Raw genomic sequence first — 20,400 nt, 5'->3', positions numbered from 1 at the left:
GTTATTTCTTCTGCATTTAAGTTGAAGATGCGATGTGAAAATTTGGAATATTAATATTAACAATTCAATGGAAAGACATAATTGTGATGGACTTTTTACTTACTTTTGCTTTACAGTTGTAATAAATTTCATTGAAATCATTATTATTGTGTAACACAAAGGTTTGGAGAGTTACCAGCATTCTAAATTTGAACTGACATTTTGAAAAGTGTAATCTTTCCTCCCTCTCCTCCTCTTTCTACTTTTCTCTAATTGAGATGTAAGAATATGTTTATGGTATACTAAATGTAGTTGCTAGGAAGAGCAGCTGGTTTTCAGGATCCTTGCAAATTTAGAATTAGACTGGAGAAATTAAAGAGCCATTTTTAAATTTTAGGTTATGTAAAACTGGATTGTCTGATGATGAGAGGGAATTGCTCTTGCTTTGTTTCCTAAATTTAGGATGACAACAATGAACTCATCCAGGGTACTGAGAACCTTGAGATCAACCACAGCAGGCAAGGAACATCTGATTCAGCAGTTTTTAAAGAGATCCCATCAAAGAGGGCGTCATGGACAGATGAATACTGGAAGAATAAGGGACACAGCAAACATAACCTCGAAGAGACCATCTTACCAAAAGCACAGAATTCCACTGTGAGAAAAACAGATTCTGTTAGCTCTCAAATAAGCTTACAGCCTCCCCTTTCTCTTTCTCCAACTAGAAGTAAATCTGAATCCTTTAAAGTAATTCCAAATGGATCTGAAAAAAGTGAAAGATCTGAAGTTTCCAGTCAATTAAAAAGGTCCATCAGTAAAAAGTCTCTGAATAAAATCTCAAGAGAAACTTCATGTCTGACAACACAGACTTGTGTAAGTAATTTTTACTTTGAAATTAAATTATTAGATTGTATAGAGAAGCTATATTAGATATATTCATTTGCATGAAGTGAGAAATAATACGTCTTTCATCTAGATATATTCTGGTTTCATCATAACAGTATTTACTGAGTTCAGTGTGTTGAAAGTTGATTTTGTAGTTTTTTGTGGCACACAAAATAGTACTCAAATAAAACAAAGCACAGAGTTTTACAGATAAAACAAGGTGTCATTGAGCAACTCACATTTTGGAAATATGTGAGTTAGAAAGTAGTGTTAGGCTGAATGATTACAAAGAAAAAATGACAGACTTTGAATTGATACATTGAGTGACCGTAGACAGAATGTTAACCTAGGTACTTCATAGTCTGTCTGACAGCCCTGAAAAACTAGTGAGACAGCACTGGAGGGCTTTTGGTGGCTGTGGGCAGGTCATTATTTTATTTCCATTTTGAAACACTATTCATTGTTTTAAGAATTATGTATGAAAGAATAGTTTTGTATGAAAGGGTATTAGAGTGAGAGTGTACAGAGAAGTAGTCTCTTCTAATCTGCTCATGTGGAGGACTGGTAAAGAAAAAAAATATTTAACCAACTCTTCCTGTAATCAATTTGCTAACTGCTTAATACACTTTAAGGACCTAGTTGCTTGCAATGTTTTATTCATGTTTTAATAGAGTTCTCTGTTATTAAATTCAAATATTTTTAATTAAGAAAGAAGTACGGCCCTCTGGGTAATATTGTAGGCATGTAGATAGCTGGTAATTAAAGTTTTCCGCGCGTATAACTACATTCAAACAGTTCTGAATAAATCATTTGAACCTAGAAGAACGCAAATGTCATTATTTTTAAAAAAGAAATCCTTTAAACAACAGGTTTCGTCAATCTAGCAAAAGTTTTAAGCGCTTAATAAAAATACTTTATCATAAGGGGAGGATATTCAAAAAGACAAGATAAGCTTTTAATTATTAAATGAAATACTAATTTTAGACAAATTTATGAGTATTGAAAATTACTTCTTACATCAAAAGTTTTTCCTAAATTACAAAGTGAACTTAATGTCAAGTTCAGTTTACAATTTCTCTCTTTGAAAATTGGATAAGACAATATAAAATTTCTGAAGAGGCTTTTTTGTCGTAGTCATCTGAAGCTACAGAATAAATAGTCCAAACTATTTCTCCTTTATTATGAGGAGTTTATTGTACAGGATGTTTAACACAGAAAGTTTTCATGACATCTATTCTCCTTTCTGAGTACCATATTTCTAGAGTGAGACCATTACAAGAAAAGAAAGTACAATGACAATTTTAAATAAGATGGTTTAAAAAAAAGTTTTGAGTTGTTTTGTAAAAATTCCAAAAATCTATGCATCTTTCTTCATAGATGTAAAGGAAAATAAAAGCAGGGTTGGGCAACGTTTTACCTTTATTAAAAAGAGAATGAGAAAAATATTCTTTCAATGCTTAGTGCTTCTATTCTGCATAGCACTAGTTCATGCTGTCATTTTAATGACTGCATACCAATTGCTTTGTATATGAGGTAAGAAAGATAAGCCAAACCTTCTCTTATAATAACCACATAAATGCAGGAGGCTTCTATATAGGAAAATTAACAGGAAATCAGCATCTTCAGTAAGATCAATAAAAGTTATAGCAGCTGTAGATCTGATAGACTACTAATACATCAGAGCAAAGCAGACTTTCCAGATGTGACATAGCAAGCTTCATATGAAATGAACAAATAACTAATAGTAACTGAGCTTATAACTTGCATTCAGCAAGGGTCTAGCGAAAACATCACGTATTATTTCAGGATTAAAAATGGTTGTAATGATCATGCTATTCAGGAGTGAATCTTGGACCTCAAAAGCCAGAGGTAAAAAAAGAGCGGCAGCTATGCTAACAGCTTCTGTCATCTTTTTATACCTTGTACAAAATGGCAGACTAAATTTATCTGTGCCAAAAAGTAGCTTCTGAGTGCTTGAGGTGATTCCATAGAAAAAATCTTTGCAAAGACATTTGAGTTAAGAATTTGAGATATATAGTAAAAAAGTCAAAAATGTTTGCAATAGCCTTTAGAATTGTGTTTTTCACAAAAATTTGCATACTTGCACATGCAATTGTTTCCATGTGAGTGCACTTCAGTCATAAACCCTGTTTTACATTATATATTTACCTGCAGATTGTCAGCTTGCAGGCACGTTTCCCATCAGAGGTGGTTTACTTTGTTATTTCAGTACTAGTTTTCTTTTTGCCTGGTTATTTGCAATAGATGGCTTTGAGTGAAATCTAATGTCATGGTAGTCAGAATGAAACATCAAAAAGGTATGATAGAGTTGCTGCTCCCAAAAAATTAATGTTGGGCAGCAATCTTTACTGAATAGTACTTAATTTCTTAACTAGAATTAAAATAGTAGGTATTATTTTACATACTATTGTTATAATAACTGTTGATTTCTTTTATGGCAGCCATCAGGAAATAAAAATGTGCTACATGTTTTTCTTCTAAAACTAGTGAAATATCCTAGAGCTTGAGCTGAAATCAAGGTTCTGTTCATCGTGTGATGCCATTTACATGTATTATTAAAAAGGGAGTTTTCTCCGTCTGTCCTTGATCCAGAATTCCCTTCCAGTGTGCATTGTATTGCACATCTTACACGCGGAGTTCAACACTCTGAATGAATCTATGAGCGTATCCTCAGTTAAACTTTTGGAGAGGAAATAAGTGATGTAGTATCCTTCATTATCTGCCTTTGCTCTGATCCCAAGGACAAAAAAAGCTGGCAGGAAAGAGGATCTGATGGACAATAATGTTTTTCTGATTCCCAGAAAATACATTTTTATTAAGGTATACGGAACTCCCTAAAACAGAAAAAAATACTGTGTCACTGAAAATAACCTCCTTTTTCAGCTGTGTTGTCATACAGTCTTTCTAGTGAAAGTGAGTACTTTGCATGCATAATACTAAGCAATATACATTAAAATCTAGAATATACACATATCTTTTTGCATGGTTTCTTAAAATAAAGAAATCAATATCCAATTTATAACGTCTTTTGTGGGCTGTATACATCATACCTCTGTGGAGCTGAATAACTGAATCACAGAATCATAGAATGGTTTGGGTTGGAAGGGACTTTAAAGCTCATCCAGTTCCAACCCCCCTGCCATCAGCAGGGACACCTTCCACTAGACCAGGTTGCTCAAAGCCTCATCTAACCTGGCCTTGAAACTTTCAGGGAGGAGCAGCCACAGTCTCTCTGGGCAACCTGGGCCAGTGTCTCACCACCCTCACAGGAAAGAATTTCTTCCTAGTAATGAAATGCTTTGTAATTCCATTCAGAACCAAAACTAGAGACCTTGAGTATTAGACCTGTTACTTTGTGAAACAACAATCCGTGTGGACCCTTTAAAAAAGGGAAAGTTTTCCTTTAAGAAGGAGTTCTTTACACAAAGATGATACCACTGCAGGTTGGGTGAACTTAATCTTATCATGAGTGCTTTTGTGAGGCATAAGTGCAAATTACAAAATAGTTAGTACATGTTTTTAGCTTTTGGCCTGTGGATCAAGTTTGATATAGCTATTAGAGTTACATTAACGATTCAACCAGTAAGTATAAAGACAAATGAAAATATAGTGATGTTTATTTTAAAACATATATGCTACCAAGTAACCAAAATAACTTTAGTGCTAACGTGTAGCTTTCCAGGGAAATTTTATGCTGTGCTTGACAAACAACTAAATGTTATGTTGACGGTGTTTATGATACTATGATAACTGTGTGATTGAGTTTATTTCAAGATTTGCCTTTAATGCTTAAGCAATTTTAGCTGCTGGATTTCTGAACTTCTGAAAGCCTTCTTTTATCTTCTGTTCTTAATTGCAGTGGAACAGAAACTTCACCAAACACCCTGGATCCAAACAGCAGTCCATAACAGTGTTTATGTTCTTCTTCCTTCATGTATTTATGTGTAAATATGCTTGATCTTCATAGCTGAACAGAAATCTGTTAACTAATCTTTAATCTAGTAAATATTTTGTTTCTCTTTTAGTGTTCTAGCTTCTTGAAGATTCCCCAAGCGATTCTCCAAAGTATCTGTTTCATTCAGATATTGTGTTCCATGATCCTGTCTATATTGTTGACTTTTCCATTTTACTTCACAGGATTATGACTGGAAAAACTACCAGACAAATAAACTGAGTTCAACTGAACTAGAGATGCTGGCTAGCATGAAGAGACAACAAAATGAAGAATTAAGGGATTCTGTGATCTCACATGGGCTGAGTGCATCACAGATAGACAACTATAATGTTAGCTTAAGTACAAGCAGTGATGGTACAGCAACCTGGAACTCTTGTTTCCCACCAGTAAGTCTAAACCTACGGTGTTTTCTCTATATAGCTTCTATCATTTCTGATACTCCAGGTCTTGAATATTGACATTTTTTTAGTAGCTTTGAAATTTAAGGTATCATTACTAAATGCTTTTTAGAACTTACCAAGTAAAATATGCAACCAAAATGCATGCACTTCCAGCAGGTTCTCTAGTATCAACGTAGACAGAGAGCAAATCTATTATATATATTCCTTCCTAGAATCCTGAATAATCATGTAGGCTGTACGGCTTGTCACAATAGTGGCTGACAACCTGCAGGTGTGTGATATAGTACTTAAAAATAGTTCCAAAATGAATGAAAACCAGATATAGCAGTCAGCAACTGCATTACAGTGTGAGTAATGGAAAATAATTGCTTCTTACAATGATAGTCTCATTACTGAAAAGCTAACCATTTAAAGGACTGAAGCAGGAGAACAGCAGCAAAAATCTGCAGTAGTTCTGAACACTTAGTATGTGATCCTTCTCTTATTTTATCCTTTGTATCATTATTTGTCCTGGTACAAAGTGGTATGAAATCACACACAGCTGCACTGTGCGACAATACTTTTATAAGAAGCAGAGTATTTGTTGCAGTCCACCGAAGAGTATTGAATGTATGAAATCACAGAATAACATTTCTGCAACTGTATAAAGGTACTTTCAGGAGCTGCTGTAAAACTGGATAACCTCATACTCTATTTATATCTCAGCAACACAGCTCTTATTTTATTAGAGGTGAAACAATAATAAACAATGAATGTGGCATAAGTAAAGCACACCACACAACTCTCAGAGGCAGATCCAATGTTAAAGAGTAAACACTGCTGTGTTGCCCCAATATAAGCTGTTGTAGGGTAAATGCTCTAAAATATTAGGGGCAAATTACCTCCAGGATCTACAGGACCCAAATAGAGGCCTGTAGTAGCCATTTTTCATGGTGAATGATCAACACAGCACTGGAACTTTTTGGTACACTGGTAAATGAAGGTTTCAAATGAAGAGAGATTTCTTGATAAGTGGGTAATTGTACAAATAAGAATTTGGTTTGCACAGTAATATTTTGCAGGATATCAGAGAACTATTAGTTTTAACTATTTAAGCTATGTCAACATTACACATTTAATTGATTTCATCATATTTCTGAAGCATTTTCTCAGTACTCACTAAATAGGCTCAAACATGGTGTAAAACTGCAAGACTGGACAAATAGAACTCAAATAAAGAGAATAGCAGTCTCATTAATTTTTTAGTAGTTTAATTATAAGGAAATTGATAAGAATATTTAGACACGTCAGGTTTGGTTAATACAAATTACATGACTAAAACAAAATGAACTTTTAAAGTAAAATGTACTGCTCCAGAATTCAGTGAAGCACAACATGATTGCAAAGGCAGTTCTTGGATCTTACTGCCTTGATTGGCTTCTGTAGCTTCAGACTAATAGTATCAGTCTAAAAAAGTGTTTAGATATAATAGGTTAGTTATTTAAATTGTAATATAATATAGTTGTAATTTTTAATAATAGTCCTTTGTGGCCATCTTTCTCTACATAAATCAAGTGTAAAATGCAACATATTTGTCTTTGAGGATAAGTTTTTCAAATTTCATTCAACTGACTGAAGTATTGCTGTGTCTTACACATACAGCCTTGACAGATTTCTCCTCTGCATTTTGCAAGGTTGACATTGAGGTTTTAAGATTTAATGGCAAGAACTTTATTTCCAGAAGAGGTAATTTAGAAAGCAAACCTAATCTTTCTCAGATAAGGATAAACCACTTAGTCCCTTGATACAACAAACTGCTGAAATTCAACTTCCCCAGTCCTCCTTACCTGTATACCTCTGCCTTTATGCAAAGAGACTCTCTGTACCAGTACAATGTTGGTTACTCCACAGTATCTATTGATTCACTTCATATTTTCTTTTCTGAGATAGCTACCACAGCACCAGCTGTTCATAGATGTGGTACAAGTTTTTGGAGTATTTTTTTTGGACTTGTGTTTCCATTGATGTAATTCTTTTCCAATATTTGGAAAAAAATCAGAGTGTTCATATGAATGTGATAATTCTTTTTCTAGATCTTTAGTGTCTAAGAAGGTTAGAAACCACATTTATTAGAGAAGGTGATTATTTAATCACCTCAAGTTGTTTTAACACAGAAGCTTTCAAAAGCACCGCCCTCTCCCTCCACCTTTGGGGCATTTTTGGTACGCCGGTGTTAAATTTTAGTATATTTTCATATGCTTGTGACATTTTAGAAGACTTTGAGAGTAGTGATACTGTGCCAGTATTCAAATGGATAGCTGAAATGAAAAAGTTAATGTAGGCCAGTTAGTCTGATATCATTGTCAAAACAGTGAAAAATCTGGTGTGGGATGTGGGATTCAGAATCTCTCTGACAGAGATTTAAAGGATGGAAATATGGTTAATTATAGTCAAGATCGTTTTATAGAAAATATGTCCTGTTCAAAATATCTAATTTTACTGGTAAAGTTACAATTGATAAGGAACTGCTTAGATGTAACAAGCTAAGAGCATTGTGCATATTTGTTTTAAAATGAGCAGCATACAATATTGATAAAGCACACCTTGAATGAATTTAGAACTGGTCAACTGAAAATATCAAAAGCAGTCAGCAGAGAATTATCTACGAGTAGAGTATATTCAGAGGGACCCACTTCATGGTTCATTCAGTTCTAGATCTGATGTTCAGTGGCTTTTATTGGTGATCTGCAGTTTAATAGCCTGTGATATATAGATAGATAGATAGATAGATAGATAGATAGATAGATAGATAGATAGATAGATGATCATGAGTTGATCTAATTCTTCCCTCTGGCTTTCAAATCTATAAATCTATCAGATAATTTCATACAGCTGTTTTCAGTGAATCCCCATACCCAGCATTCACTTGTGCAGTAAATGTGTTACTGTATGCGTAGGTAGTCTACATAACTGAGAGATCAAACTACAGCCTAGCTGGAGAGACCAGAGCATATTCAAAGCTTGCTCCTCCTGGACTTCAGTCTTCATTTTAGGTCTTGCTGTAAGACATAAAATGAGTAGTCATTGTTTCTTCACCTTCCAGTTTTTACCAAGGGGTTTTCCTCATATGTATATTTATTCATTATATATGTTATGTTAAAAAAAAAAAAGTGTAGAGTAAAAAAAATATTTTTGTGTCACTGTTCTTTAGTACCACTCTCATTTGAGTCAAGAGAATTTGCAAATGATCAATCCTTCCAAAATCAGATGTACAAACTGCAAAAAAGTTTATATGTATCTGTAGCCATCTTACAGTTGGATAGGCAAATGATTCTAGCAATGCAGCATATAGAAAAGAAATAGAAAAAATCCCTGTATTGTAGTTTGAGAAATTAAGGACAGCTTGAAATTCTTGTCATGATTAAGCTTTCATGCTTACATGTGTTTCCAGGTTGTATCTTTCTGATTATTTAAATCAGTAGTATCTATCGCTTTCTCTTATGTTCTTCAAAGATAAGAAAGAAGTATTTTCATTCCAAATTTTCGTTCATTTTATACAGCATTTTTGTCCCTTAGTGGAATCTATGGCAACAGCACCACCAGAAGGCAGCTTTTTGTGTATCTTTCATTTTTAAATACCTATGATGTTTTGCAAGGTAGGGCAGGATATAATGTTAGATAGTGAATTTATGTATCAAAGTAATATTTTATATATAAACCACATTTTTAGTGAGTTTATTTTTTCATCACTTGCTTTTGTTAGTCTGATTTCCAGGTTCATTGAAAATTCTCATGTTCCTGACTCTAATGAATCTGAGAAACCCTTGTGAATGTAAAGGCATGCAGATCAATCATATTGCTAAGTTGCAGTTAGAACAGATGTTCTTAAACAACCATAAAACAGATATACTAAAACTGTATTTTACAATAGTTTACCAAGAACTGAATATATGCTGTCAGGAGAAATCGTTGAAATGTGAGTTGTTTAGCAGCTGCTGTAAACTATGACAGCCAAAAAGGAATAAAGTAGCTTCGAATAGTATATGTTACCCTGCATAGCTGTCAGTTATAAATATGAAAATGTTCTATTTTAAAGTTTATTTACTTTGAAGGAGAATTGTAAACCCTTGTAAATATGTGTGGGGCACAGTTCCAAATCAATAATATGTGTATGTAAAATTAAATATTTTAAAATATTTTATTTAACCTTGTCTTACCTGAGTATTTTCTTAAAACTTAAGATTTATGGAATTCCATATTAGCTTTGCAACAATATGAAAGACACAGTTCTATATATTGCAGAGTATAATGTGAAGTTTATACCCACATATGTACAAATTATCTAAGAAAATTTGCAAAGCTTACAAAACATTTCTGATTAAATGCTTTGGTTTTTTTCTAGAGATCCAGTAAGACCTTTCTTCCCTGTCAGGGAATTGACCCATTCAGCTTCTTGGATAGCCGTTTCCAAATTTCAGACACCACTTTAGATAGAACATAAACATTCTGGAGAAAGATCTTATATGAGAGAATTCAGGATATCTTATTGCTTATGGTCCCTTATTCTCAGTCAGAAATGCGAAGGAGAAGGAAGATTCTACTAGGTTGCTCATTGATATATATCCTAAAAGCTTGTAGTGGTATAATGCTCCATTTAGTAGACTCCAAAATATTCTCACCACTAAGACCTGTCTTTTGAGTGAGGAGTACTCACAGACAAGAGAGATTACTGCTTCCCCAAGCAACTTCCTAAATATAAATTCAGTCACATAAGCTTTGATCTGCAAAATATTGGAAAGAGTACTTCCAGGTTCATACCTAATTTGTGGAAGGTTTTCTGGCCTCCTTTGTGATGTTTCAAAAAAGAAAGCCACTTAACACAAAAATGGTCTGGCAGAACTGAAGTCTGACAGACAAGAGGAGTGATATTTAAACCCAGAATTATTCCAACTGAGAGCTCAGTTTGACAACCCCTGGAGGGATCTGTTCACATCAAGTCAAATTGCAAAACTGAGGCAGACTATTCTTTACTATGAAATGAGACTAAAAATTATTTAGACAGATATTCTGGTTCATAGGCTGACTAATTCACTTTGTCTCATCCTTAGTCTTCCGCTAGCCATCATTTGGGAATTGCACTATACACCACCAGGCAGTGACTCATATTTGGCAGTAATTAGAATGTCATTCATACTGAACATATATTTTACAACATCCCTCCCCACTTCCTGAAACCATGATAACATACTCATTTTCATATTGATTTCTGTAAAAAAGCAATTGCTTTCATAATGCTTAGTATTTATTTTTAGCATTTCTTGTACTAAATTGTACAAGTATTGTTAATGTATGCTTGCATTTTCACTTCTTTTGCATTTGCTTCAGTGATTTGCTTAGAACTGCTTTTGAGGTGTGTGATAATGGCAGCAGGGGTCTCCTCTGGAAGCATTATATATAGACCGAGAGAAAATGTATTCCTGAATTTTAAATTCTTGAATTTTTATACTAGTTTATGAATATTGATCTTTCATGCAAATAGCTGTTTTTAATGCCATAAACCAAATGTAGTTTAAAGCCTTTGGGGCCCTTTCTTACAATGGGTAGGTAAGATCTGAAGACTGTGGAAAATTGTCATCATTTCTGAGTATTCATACAGTCCACTGTTAGCTATTAATTAAGAGCTTAACCCAGGTTTCAAATTGACAGTGCCATACAGAAGCACATGTGCTTCAGCAGACTTCAATTTGGAACTGCTAAGATTACTGTTAATGGTGCCTCTGAGGAGAGGAACCATGCCTGCCAGCCCTCTTAGCTCTGACTCAGTGTTATCTAGTCTTAGGAATGGTTGGCTCTGCACAGATCCTTCTGACACTCCCTGCACCATGCTTCCTATACATGTACAGTCCAAACTTTTCTATCAGACAAGACTTTGCCATCCTTCCTTCACAGAAGTTTCCTGACTCTATCCCAACACTGTCACAGGTAGTAGAGAAATGACTATGTGGTCAACTTCTTAATTCATAGGTATTTCCACAGAGACAAGAATCGTCTGTTAAGTTTCACTTTTGCACAGCTAGGATCTGAATATCCCTTTGAAATTTCACAGATAAGAAAAAAGACTGTAAAATTCTAATATCAGAAGCTGCAAATGTGTACACTCATAAAAGATCTCTTACATGCTTCTAAACATTCTGAAAGAATATTTGCAAAGTTATTTGCTCACTATTATTTTTTGTTTTCCATAGCCCATCAGTCAGGAGCATCACTATCAGAAAGAAATGAGCTTACTTTTTCATTCTAACCCACGGTAAGATTCCATTTATAGTTCAGGCAGCAAGGATTCAGTTAGAGTGTTCTGAATATTAAATGTGACATTCTTTGATTTAATCTTAAATCTCTTTTCAATTGCAACCTCCTCTCAGAGGGCTTTACTATTGCTCATTTTAGTCATTGTCTGCAGTATGTCTGTGTTGTCCTGGAATGCAGACCTGAGTTCTGCATGGTTTGGATGTACCACTGTGTATTTAAAGTAACTGATATAGGCCTTGCTCCTACACTTGCTTTGATGCGTGATTCAGCAGATCATCCTTATCTGACGTACGTACACTCTCATTTCTTTCTCTGTCTCTGTTTTGAAGGCTTAGAACTAGAATTCTGTACATGACTGTAGGTGTCAGGGAATCCATTTGTTACAAAAGATTTTAATGCTACTTATGTAGACAGGTTTCTTCAATAGATAGCCCAGTCAGGAGAAGGTATTAACAATGCTGTGGGATAGTTCAAAGGGATCCTGTCTACAACATATTCTGACTGTCAAGTTTTTAGCTTGATCTGTTTTGTTTGGAATCAGCAACAAAATCCTTGTGACTGTAATATAAGGTGAGATGGGGATTTGAGGACAAGGGGAGAGGGTGACTAGGGAGAAATAATCAAATTGAGACAATCAAAATCAGTTGTCCAGTTTCAGAACTGCCTTGTACCTGTGAAACCCCAACATCACTTTGTCAATTTTTTAACAGCCTGAACAAGAGGTGTACTTATTTTTAAAAGTAGTCCTGTTTCAATTTGACTTGGTGTGATTTATGTGGATTTTGCTTTTCCAAGGTTTAACTTTACAATGTATGTGTGTTGGGAGGGATAGGAGAGGACATTTCAGATACAACTTCTTTATCTCTTATCAACAATCTGAAATGTTTTATGATAATGCACTGCCAGTCAGTTGTGCAGGATAATATGCATTTCTCCTCACACAGATGTTTTCAGTCACTTGTCTCACTTGCCATCAACATTTTTATTATCTTCTTGGTTGATTTTATGAAGTGAACACTATGAAACTTGCTGTGCAATTTCATCCAGATACATCAGTTATTGCAACATGCAGCCATATGTTTCCTAGTGCACACAATATATTTCTGGAGTTAAAATATAATCCTGGATTCCTGTTTCCTTTCACATGTAAATCAAAGTGCTTATGTTAGTCTAGAAAACCTCTTTGCTTTGGGTGCTGGTTGTCAAAGGAACTATCTTTGTCCTTATAATTGTTACAGTGGATGAAGTGGATGGAGACACTTGATGATAGTCCACAGATATCGGGTATCAGTATTGTGACTGACATTTTATTGAGGACTCTCTGTTCCAGAAACAGGTTCATAATTTTGATGGCATTAGAATTCCCTATGTTTTAGTGCAAGCTACATTGTTTGTCATCTTTTTGTCCATACGTTGGTTGAGTCAAGTTTTATTAAGTTATTTTTATGCATGTGCTAAGTCAGTTTGGTACTCGGTACATTTTATATAGCGAAAAACAGAATAAACACCATTATCTGTAAAAATAAAGTATTTCATCATATCAAGTTAATATGATCAACAATGAAAAGTTGTATTTCCATATAATAAAATTTAAAACAAAACAGTATAAATTACGACTTAGTTCTTAAGCTATTTTAATCCAGTACACACAGTAGACTTAAATTTCTTTAGAAATCATTTTTGAGAAATGAGGCAAAGTATTCGTAAAACACCTGACTTGCAAGTGCCTCATAAATTCAGTAGCCCTTGTGAACTGCCAGAAAAGCATTATTGGGCTGTAAATACAGAAGATGACAAAATTATGGGGTTAGTTTACATCATGATATAAAAACTGGAGAAGATGTGACTTGAATACCATTATTCACATCATTACCTTTCATTTATAATGGAAAACTCTTTAATGTTTTTCACAGAGGGTGTGTACCTAAATGAGAGACTGATAAAATTAATGGTAATTCTATACCTTAGTTCCTAAACTGTTTTTAAAGCCAATTTTAAGAAGTAATGTATGAGCAACTGGAAAATGTCTGAATCTTTGTAAGCCTACTGTAGCTATGTACAGGGACACACAAAATATTTGAAAAAGTGATCTATCCTGTGTAAGTGAGTGAGTATAAGTGTCATGGCATGAATACAGTTACATGATGTACTTACTGAAACAACAAATAGTTTATTGTAAAGAGCGATAAAGAATTTGAGAGGTCTCGAGTAACTTTTAAAAAATGTAGTACTGATATTTTGTGGAAATGGAAAGAAAGCGATGTGGAGGCTATTGTCCAGTAAATGTAGCTTCTGTCCATAGTAAAATGAAAGAACAACCCAGGACAGAAAGCACCTGTGAAGATAACAGAATGCAGTCAATAAAAAGACCCAGCTAGGCTAATTTTCCATTGGTTCCACTGGGTAAAGGTCATAGTCTGCCAAGAATATTGCTGCTGCAATACAAATCACCTCCACATCATGCTGCTTTGCGAGGCGTAGAACCAGTTAATGAAAGGAGACAGGCTGACTGCAGAGGCTGCAGAACCAGATGAGCAAGATGATGTGCAGTGTTTCAAGCCATAGCTATGCAGTTCCCACTGACTGATGTGCTGTATGGTCCTAGCTGAACCTCAGAATTGCTCTCTTCTCTCCAAATAGGAAGCTGTGGCTATCTGTTACCTCTTCCTCCAGTGCAGGGACTGTAAATTCCTTTGTATCCTGCATCTATGTAGTAAACTTTTGTCTTTCAAAATATTTGTGTGTCATAGAAAGTTTGGAAGTTTCATTAAAAGAAATGCTGAAAGAAAGTAAGTATTCTAGAGGAATTTCAACGATACTGAACTGCAAAATGTAGAGCTGCTCTTTGAAAAAGATCACTTGAGCCTGATTTTATTAATAGAATTTCTGAAATTCTACAGATGCTCTCTAGAAAAATTATTTCTGATAAAGGCTCATTTTTCTATCTTTGAGAGGTTATTTTTTTTTATAAGTTGAAGCATATCTTTATAAGCATTGCCTCACCCGATCCTCTGTTGGCATCCTACTTGACTCTTCTCAAGTTACCAAATAAAATTTGTTCCTCTGAAGTTCAAACAGCTGTTGCCCAGAAACTGCTCTGAAGGAGGACACAAATATTTCAGCATTCCATTGGGTAATGTTTCACAAGTACATTTTACTTAAGTCATTTCATACAAAATGTACACAGCCAAATTTTCAGTTAGGTTTTACCCAGACATTTAAGTCTACATGATTAAAAAAAAAAAAAAGTATTCCCATAGTGAATTGTGGGCACAGAGATTTGATGATAGTAAATATCTGCCTGATTTGGACTATAGCCAAGAATATAAGATCTGCACATAAAACACAGGCATCATTTTATGAGAAACTCTATTGATCAGCGGTCTCAAACTAAAGAATGAGTGATCAAGCTGTTTTTCATTCACAAATGAAAATGATTGTTAAACTGAAGTTAAATTTGTTGTCCCTATTAGTGGCTGGTGGGTTTCATGTGTTAACAGCTCTAAAATCAACAGCTTCCCCAAGCTACTCTATATATGTGGGGCTGACAGCTTTTCCAAGGGTGGACAGAACCTGCAAAAGTTAATTAGTGTATCAATCAGTGAAAATGATCTCTTGAAGTATTGTCTGTGCCTCTGCTGTGGGCTTGGTCAGGGTTAACTGCACGAAATTACCAGGAGTAAATAGAACTGTACTCCCTTGTTAGCTCCACCTCTATCTCCTCTGTGCTGCTCGAAGCTGGTCAGGCTGGTATGTGACAGTGTGGGTATGCATCAGTATATAGTGTACCCTACCCATCCAGCCTTATGTGCTGGAGTTCTCCCCACCTGATGGATGATCATGACCCAATGTGGGGACAGGACAGGAGTCTTAAGCCTCTTTACTGATACTGAGAGTCTATCTGTAGCTGAATATATAGATTGTCAGTCCCAAAATGCCAGCAAGAATCTGAAGAAGCAATGAGATGTCATTTTATCAGGTTTCCATCTACCCTTTCCAGCCTTGTTCTTCTCCATGACACTCTGACCTGCATCCATGGAGATTATTATCTCCATAGGTTTTGCTGTGAAAAGTGGGTGTTACTATTGCTCTAAAGTGATAGGATTCAGGACCATCCTCAAGCCATTCCAGTGGCTAAGTTGTAAAAATAAGCTAGATTTATCTGTTCTTTACATAGAAGTCAGTTGCTTCTTCAGTGGGTTTTTTTGTGCTTAAATTAGATTCCAGCAATGGTTTTGTTGTGAATAAAAAAAAACCACCTTTTAAAACTAAGGAGTATAGTGCTCCCTAAAATTTTAAGGAAAACCAGTAATATTATAAAGTGTTTACTAAAATTTGCTAAGTGGAAATATGATGCAATTCAGGCCAGCATTTTGTCTAGATTTGTGTTTTATCTATAAAAAGTGTCCCTGCCGTACTGTGGTTTAAGTCCTTTGGAGCTTTGCCACTTGTGGATGCGATATAAAGTTCCTTGTATCTATAACTGGCTGATAAGGGCCTGCAGTCTTTGACAAATGATTAATAGTCACTGCCCTCACTTCACATGGGCTTGGTATGGGCTGACTGAAACAAGCTGTCTTGTCATTGTAACCTATATGTGTTACATTAGACTGATCAGGATGTCATCATTCTTCTTTCCTCTACAATTAAAAAAAAAAAAAAAAGGCAAAAACAATTTTAAAACCTAATAACTTTTCCCTTTTTTAGTAAAGGTATCTCTCTAATTATAAATGAATCATGAAATGGATAAACATGTTCCTTTAACTGAATATATTTTTAAGTACTTTTCAAACTTGATTATTGGTAAAATTCTGATATATTAGTTAAATATAATGAACATCTCTTTCTCTGCATAACTCTGACCACCCTATTGATTTTAGGAAGTAAATTATTTCTTTCACTTTCTTTGAAAGTTTCTGTTAGAGAAGTCTTTTTTTAGAACCTATTGTTGCCGTAAATTTTGCCATTATCATGGCACCTGAAATTTGCATAATATATCAATGATTCCAGCACAAAACCACATCCACTGCAAACTCTCAAGTATTAAATGTATGTTCAGCTTTGAGACTACCATCCAAGTATTCTCATCCATCCCAGATGAAAACTTAACATTCCAATAGCTGATTGATGTGCTGTTATACCATTGAGAGATTCAGTAAGATTAAACTTACCTACAGTAAAAGAAGGATTGTAGTTATAACATTTATTTGCACTACACCAGGAATTCTTCTACATGCATGCTGTGAAATTCAGACAAAAGGTTTTTGTCTCCCATATTTCCGATCAAAGGCTTAAATAGTAGAATAACTGAAAGTTAAGAAGTAATTTTTAAAGATTAAACAAAGAAGCATATTTATTTTTATGATTCATTACAAGATCATAGTCATACAACTCCACTACTTCTGCAAAACAGACAATATTACATTATGAAGTAGTATAAAATTACACAACAGTTGTCAAAATAAGTGAACAAGAACAATGTATCATGAAATGTACTTTGGTTTTTCACTGTAATTGTTCAGTTACTTTACTCATCCACAAAATAGAGTAATTTGCAATAGGTCTCCCAGTCGTTAATCTGAATTAGTGAAGTTCTGCTGCATTTGTCAGGCTCTAATATGCATGAAAAAGAACATGACAAACAAAGCAAATGGCACAGGAGACATCTAATTGAAAAGGTTAATTTTTTTAATCGTGATGGTAAAAAGCTTAGCTGCAGAAAGGTTGTTGAGAACCAAGTTGCTAACACATAAAAGCTTGTTAAAATAATCTAAAAAGCCATTTGCTTTTCCTTGTATGGGAATCTGAGAACCTGAAAACATGGCAGCATATACATTAAGGGTTTGAATATAAAACATGGCAAATGCTTTCAAACATGCTATTGCATCTATGTTAATATAAGGTAGTTTATCTCTTTTTATTTGTAGCTTCAGGACTTATTAAGAATATTTTTTAATTGGTTCCACCCTTTTTCTGAATATTTCTGAGCCACCCAAGCAGAGCTGTCTGACCATGCTTATATAGAGAGATGGAGAATAGGCAGTAAAAGATTTTACCCTAAGATCTCTTAGATTGAAAGGAAGAGATAGGTGTTATCTCATAACAAGTCTTCAATTCCCTGTTCAGAGTGTTGCAATCTCTCCTTCAGTACTCAGTTAAGTGTTGCACTGGCCCTTTGCCAGTGTGTCTTCTTCCAGGGGATCTCCAGTGTTTATGGATGACAAGACACATTGGTCCAGCTACAAGCCAGCACCTAAGGTCTCAGTCCAGCTTCTGACAACTCTTAAAGCCTGGGGGTGTTCGAGTAGTTGACAGGGCAAGCGAGCTTCCAAATATGTTTGTATTGTTCCCTTTTCTGGAGAGAAAAAGTTTGCTACCACTAACCAGCCCCCCATCTTTGGAAATATATATTTATTCCTCCATCCTCCTCCTGAACTGGAAGCTTTAAATTTAAATGCAGGCAAATCAGACTCCTTGACTGATATCCCATATGCATACATTTTCTTACAGAGCAAAACTGTCTGGGTTTCCAAGGGCACAAATGCCCACACCTCCCTTCCCTGCTATTCCAGTATCACTTGTGCAAGAGTGTTGGTTTTGATTTCTTTATGTTATTTTACATTTGTTGTTGGCAAAACTTGATGTTTTTAAAGAATTAAACTGAGGTATCATACTTCTCGCTTTCTGGTGATGATCAAGTTTCCAGCTTCATGCTCTACCTTTCATTGCATTCATATACTAAAAGGTCAGAGTTTTCTTGCGTACTTTTTTTTTTTTTACTTGTCTAAAAAAGAAAGGTAGTTTTCACAGACTAGAAACATTCAACAGCATCACCTTTAATAAGTTTGATAGTATTAAAGCTAGTGCTCTGTTGAGTCATGTCTCTCCATTGATTTTTAAAAGCCCTCTGGCTCCATGTCATCCATTAAAAGTTAAATGGGATGCAGCCTACATCCAGGATGCACAGAACAGGTAAATGCTGTTGGTGGCTGGCTGTGGAGAAAAGGAATTACTTTAATTGCAACAGGACTAGTTAGGTACTAGATTCAGGTGTTTCCTGAACTGGTGGAATATTAAAATTTAACTTTAACAATTCTTTACTTAATTGTTACAAATGTGCAAAAAAAAGGAAGCACACCCTACCTAATGGACAGTTCATTACATGTGGAAATCCATTTGATTCACTGATCGATGGCTATCTGATGTAGTTATTAGAATTTACTTGCTTAAGATTAGATTAACATGAAGGAATTTCAACCTGCGTTTGCAAATTCATTACTTCCAATGTGTACAGCTGATCTTCTGATAGATGAATCAAAACTAGCAAGAAGGATTAAACTGGATGATAAAACACTGGGGGTTTTCCCTACTAGTGTCATTTATATTGCTAGTGAATACTGAGGCTGTAGTCCAGCCAGTGAGCCAACATGGTGATGAACTAGAGGTGTAAATAAATTCCAGTGTTAGCGGTGTTTAGCAGAAGCTATGAGAGAAGTTTCATGCTGCAAAACATTGACCAAATAGTACAGTATATTAATTACTAAGCTGTTAAACTTCCAAATTCAGGTAATTCATATTTTTAGACTGATGTAGATGACTGTGCATGTTTTTAATAACCTGCACAAATTTATCATTTGAACTTTGATAATGAAAGAAAAACAGGATACTGTTAATAGGGCAAAACTTCAGCTAATACCAGTCAGTGTGATTATACTGTACACGCTTGTAATAACACCTTACACTATCTAAATATCTTATTTAATAAGTAGAATTCACATTTCCTTTGTTATCCTGGAATCTAATCTAGCACCAATAAACCAGTTCATTTACAGATTTAAGACTTTAAGAGCAGCAGATTCAAGTCTTTCTTGCACAGTTGCACTTCTACATTTTATGTTCTCTTTTTTAGTTACTAATTCATTGAAAATTAAATAATTTTGTTTTTAAAGAGGCATCTCTGCCTGCATTAGAAGTATGGTACTTGGCAGGCTGGACTTGCTGAGGTGGTTTGAAGGAAGAAAAAAGGCATTCTGTAAATATGCTCATGATTTTCTAAATTTCAGTGCTAGCAAAAAAGAAAGTTCCAGTAAGGCATACAGTAAATGAAGATATTATGTATTAGGGATGGAATGAATCTGTCATTTTGACGGATTGTGAGGCAAAGAACAGATTAACAGATTACTCATAGTCAGAATGCAGCTCTGTGAAAAATGTGCAGGAAATGGTAAGAGTTGGTTTGTGCTGATTTAATGATATTTTGAAACTACAATAACACTCCAGGAGAATAATACAATGTAGCTCATGACTTGCATTTTTTTAATCATCAGTGTATTGACAGATTGCCCTTAAGTACTTGGGGCAGTTATTTTTAAAAATAGAGCTTTCAATTCGTGTGAAGTTATATGGATGAGTGTATTTATGTTATTTTTCAATAATTTTATTAAAACGTGCATTCAAAAATCCTTGATTTGTATGTGTAAGTATACCCCATATTCTTTTGGTAGTGTATCTTCTTCTGTATCCTCACTCTGTTTTTCCCACCTGGAGCTGAGTAGCACTGAACAGTTATTGATGTATAAATTAATATTGAATGTTTCTTGGTTTATAGCATATTTATCTAAGAACTTTAAGAATGTTCAAAAATTGAAATCATTTGAAGCATTTTAGATATAATAATGGACGATTTAAGGCTAAGATGACATCTCAGTTATTACAGGCATGTATAGTGGCAGGATCTGAAATTTGATTTCAACATTTTTTTCAAATACAATTGCACTTTGTACAAAACACAAACACATCTTATTGTTAATAGCCTTCATAAGCCTTTACTTCAATACTGAAATTATTACAGAGGAGTTTATTTCTGTGGAA

The 20,400-nt window shown here is 34.7% G+C and overlaps 1 protein-coding gene across 1 annotated transcript in view; it reads left to right on the top strand.

The window, feature by feature from the left end:
- The window catches only part of CFAP20DC (CFAP20 domain containing), a 68,763-nt gene that overhangs the window by 36,748 nt on the left and 11,615 nt on the right, over positions 1–20,400 (top strand). The window contains exons 13-15 of the mRNA XM_029087403.1: positions 442–852; positions 5,023–5,226; positions 11,466–11,527. Of these exons, the coding sequence (XP_028943236.1) occupies positions 442–852; positions 5,023–5,226; positions 11,466–11,527 (677 nt within the window). The remainder of the gene's footprint in view (positions 1–441; positions 853–5,022; positions 5,227–11,465; positions 11,528–20,400) is intronic.

The sequence above is a fragment of the Antrostomus carolinensis genome, unplaced genomic scaffold (genome assembly GCF_000700745.2).
Source record: "Antrostomus carolinensis isolate BGI_N321 unplaced genomic scaffold, ASM70074v2 scaffold4841, whole genome shotgun sequence".
Taxonomy (NCBI): Eukaryota; Metazoa; Chordata; class Aves; order Caprimulgiformes; family Caprimulgidae; genus Antrostomus; species Antrostomus carolinensis.
Note: the sequence above shows the minus strand (reverse complement) of the source record. Positions and strands in the feature narration are given on the sequence as shown.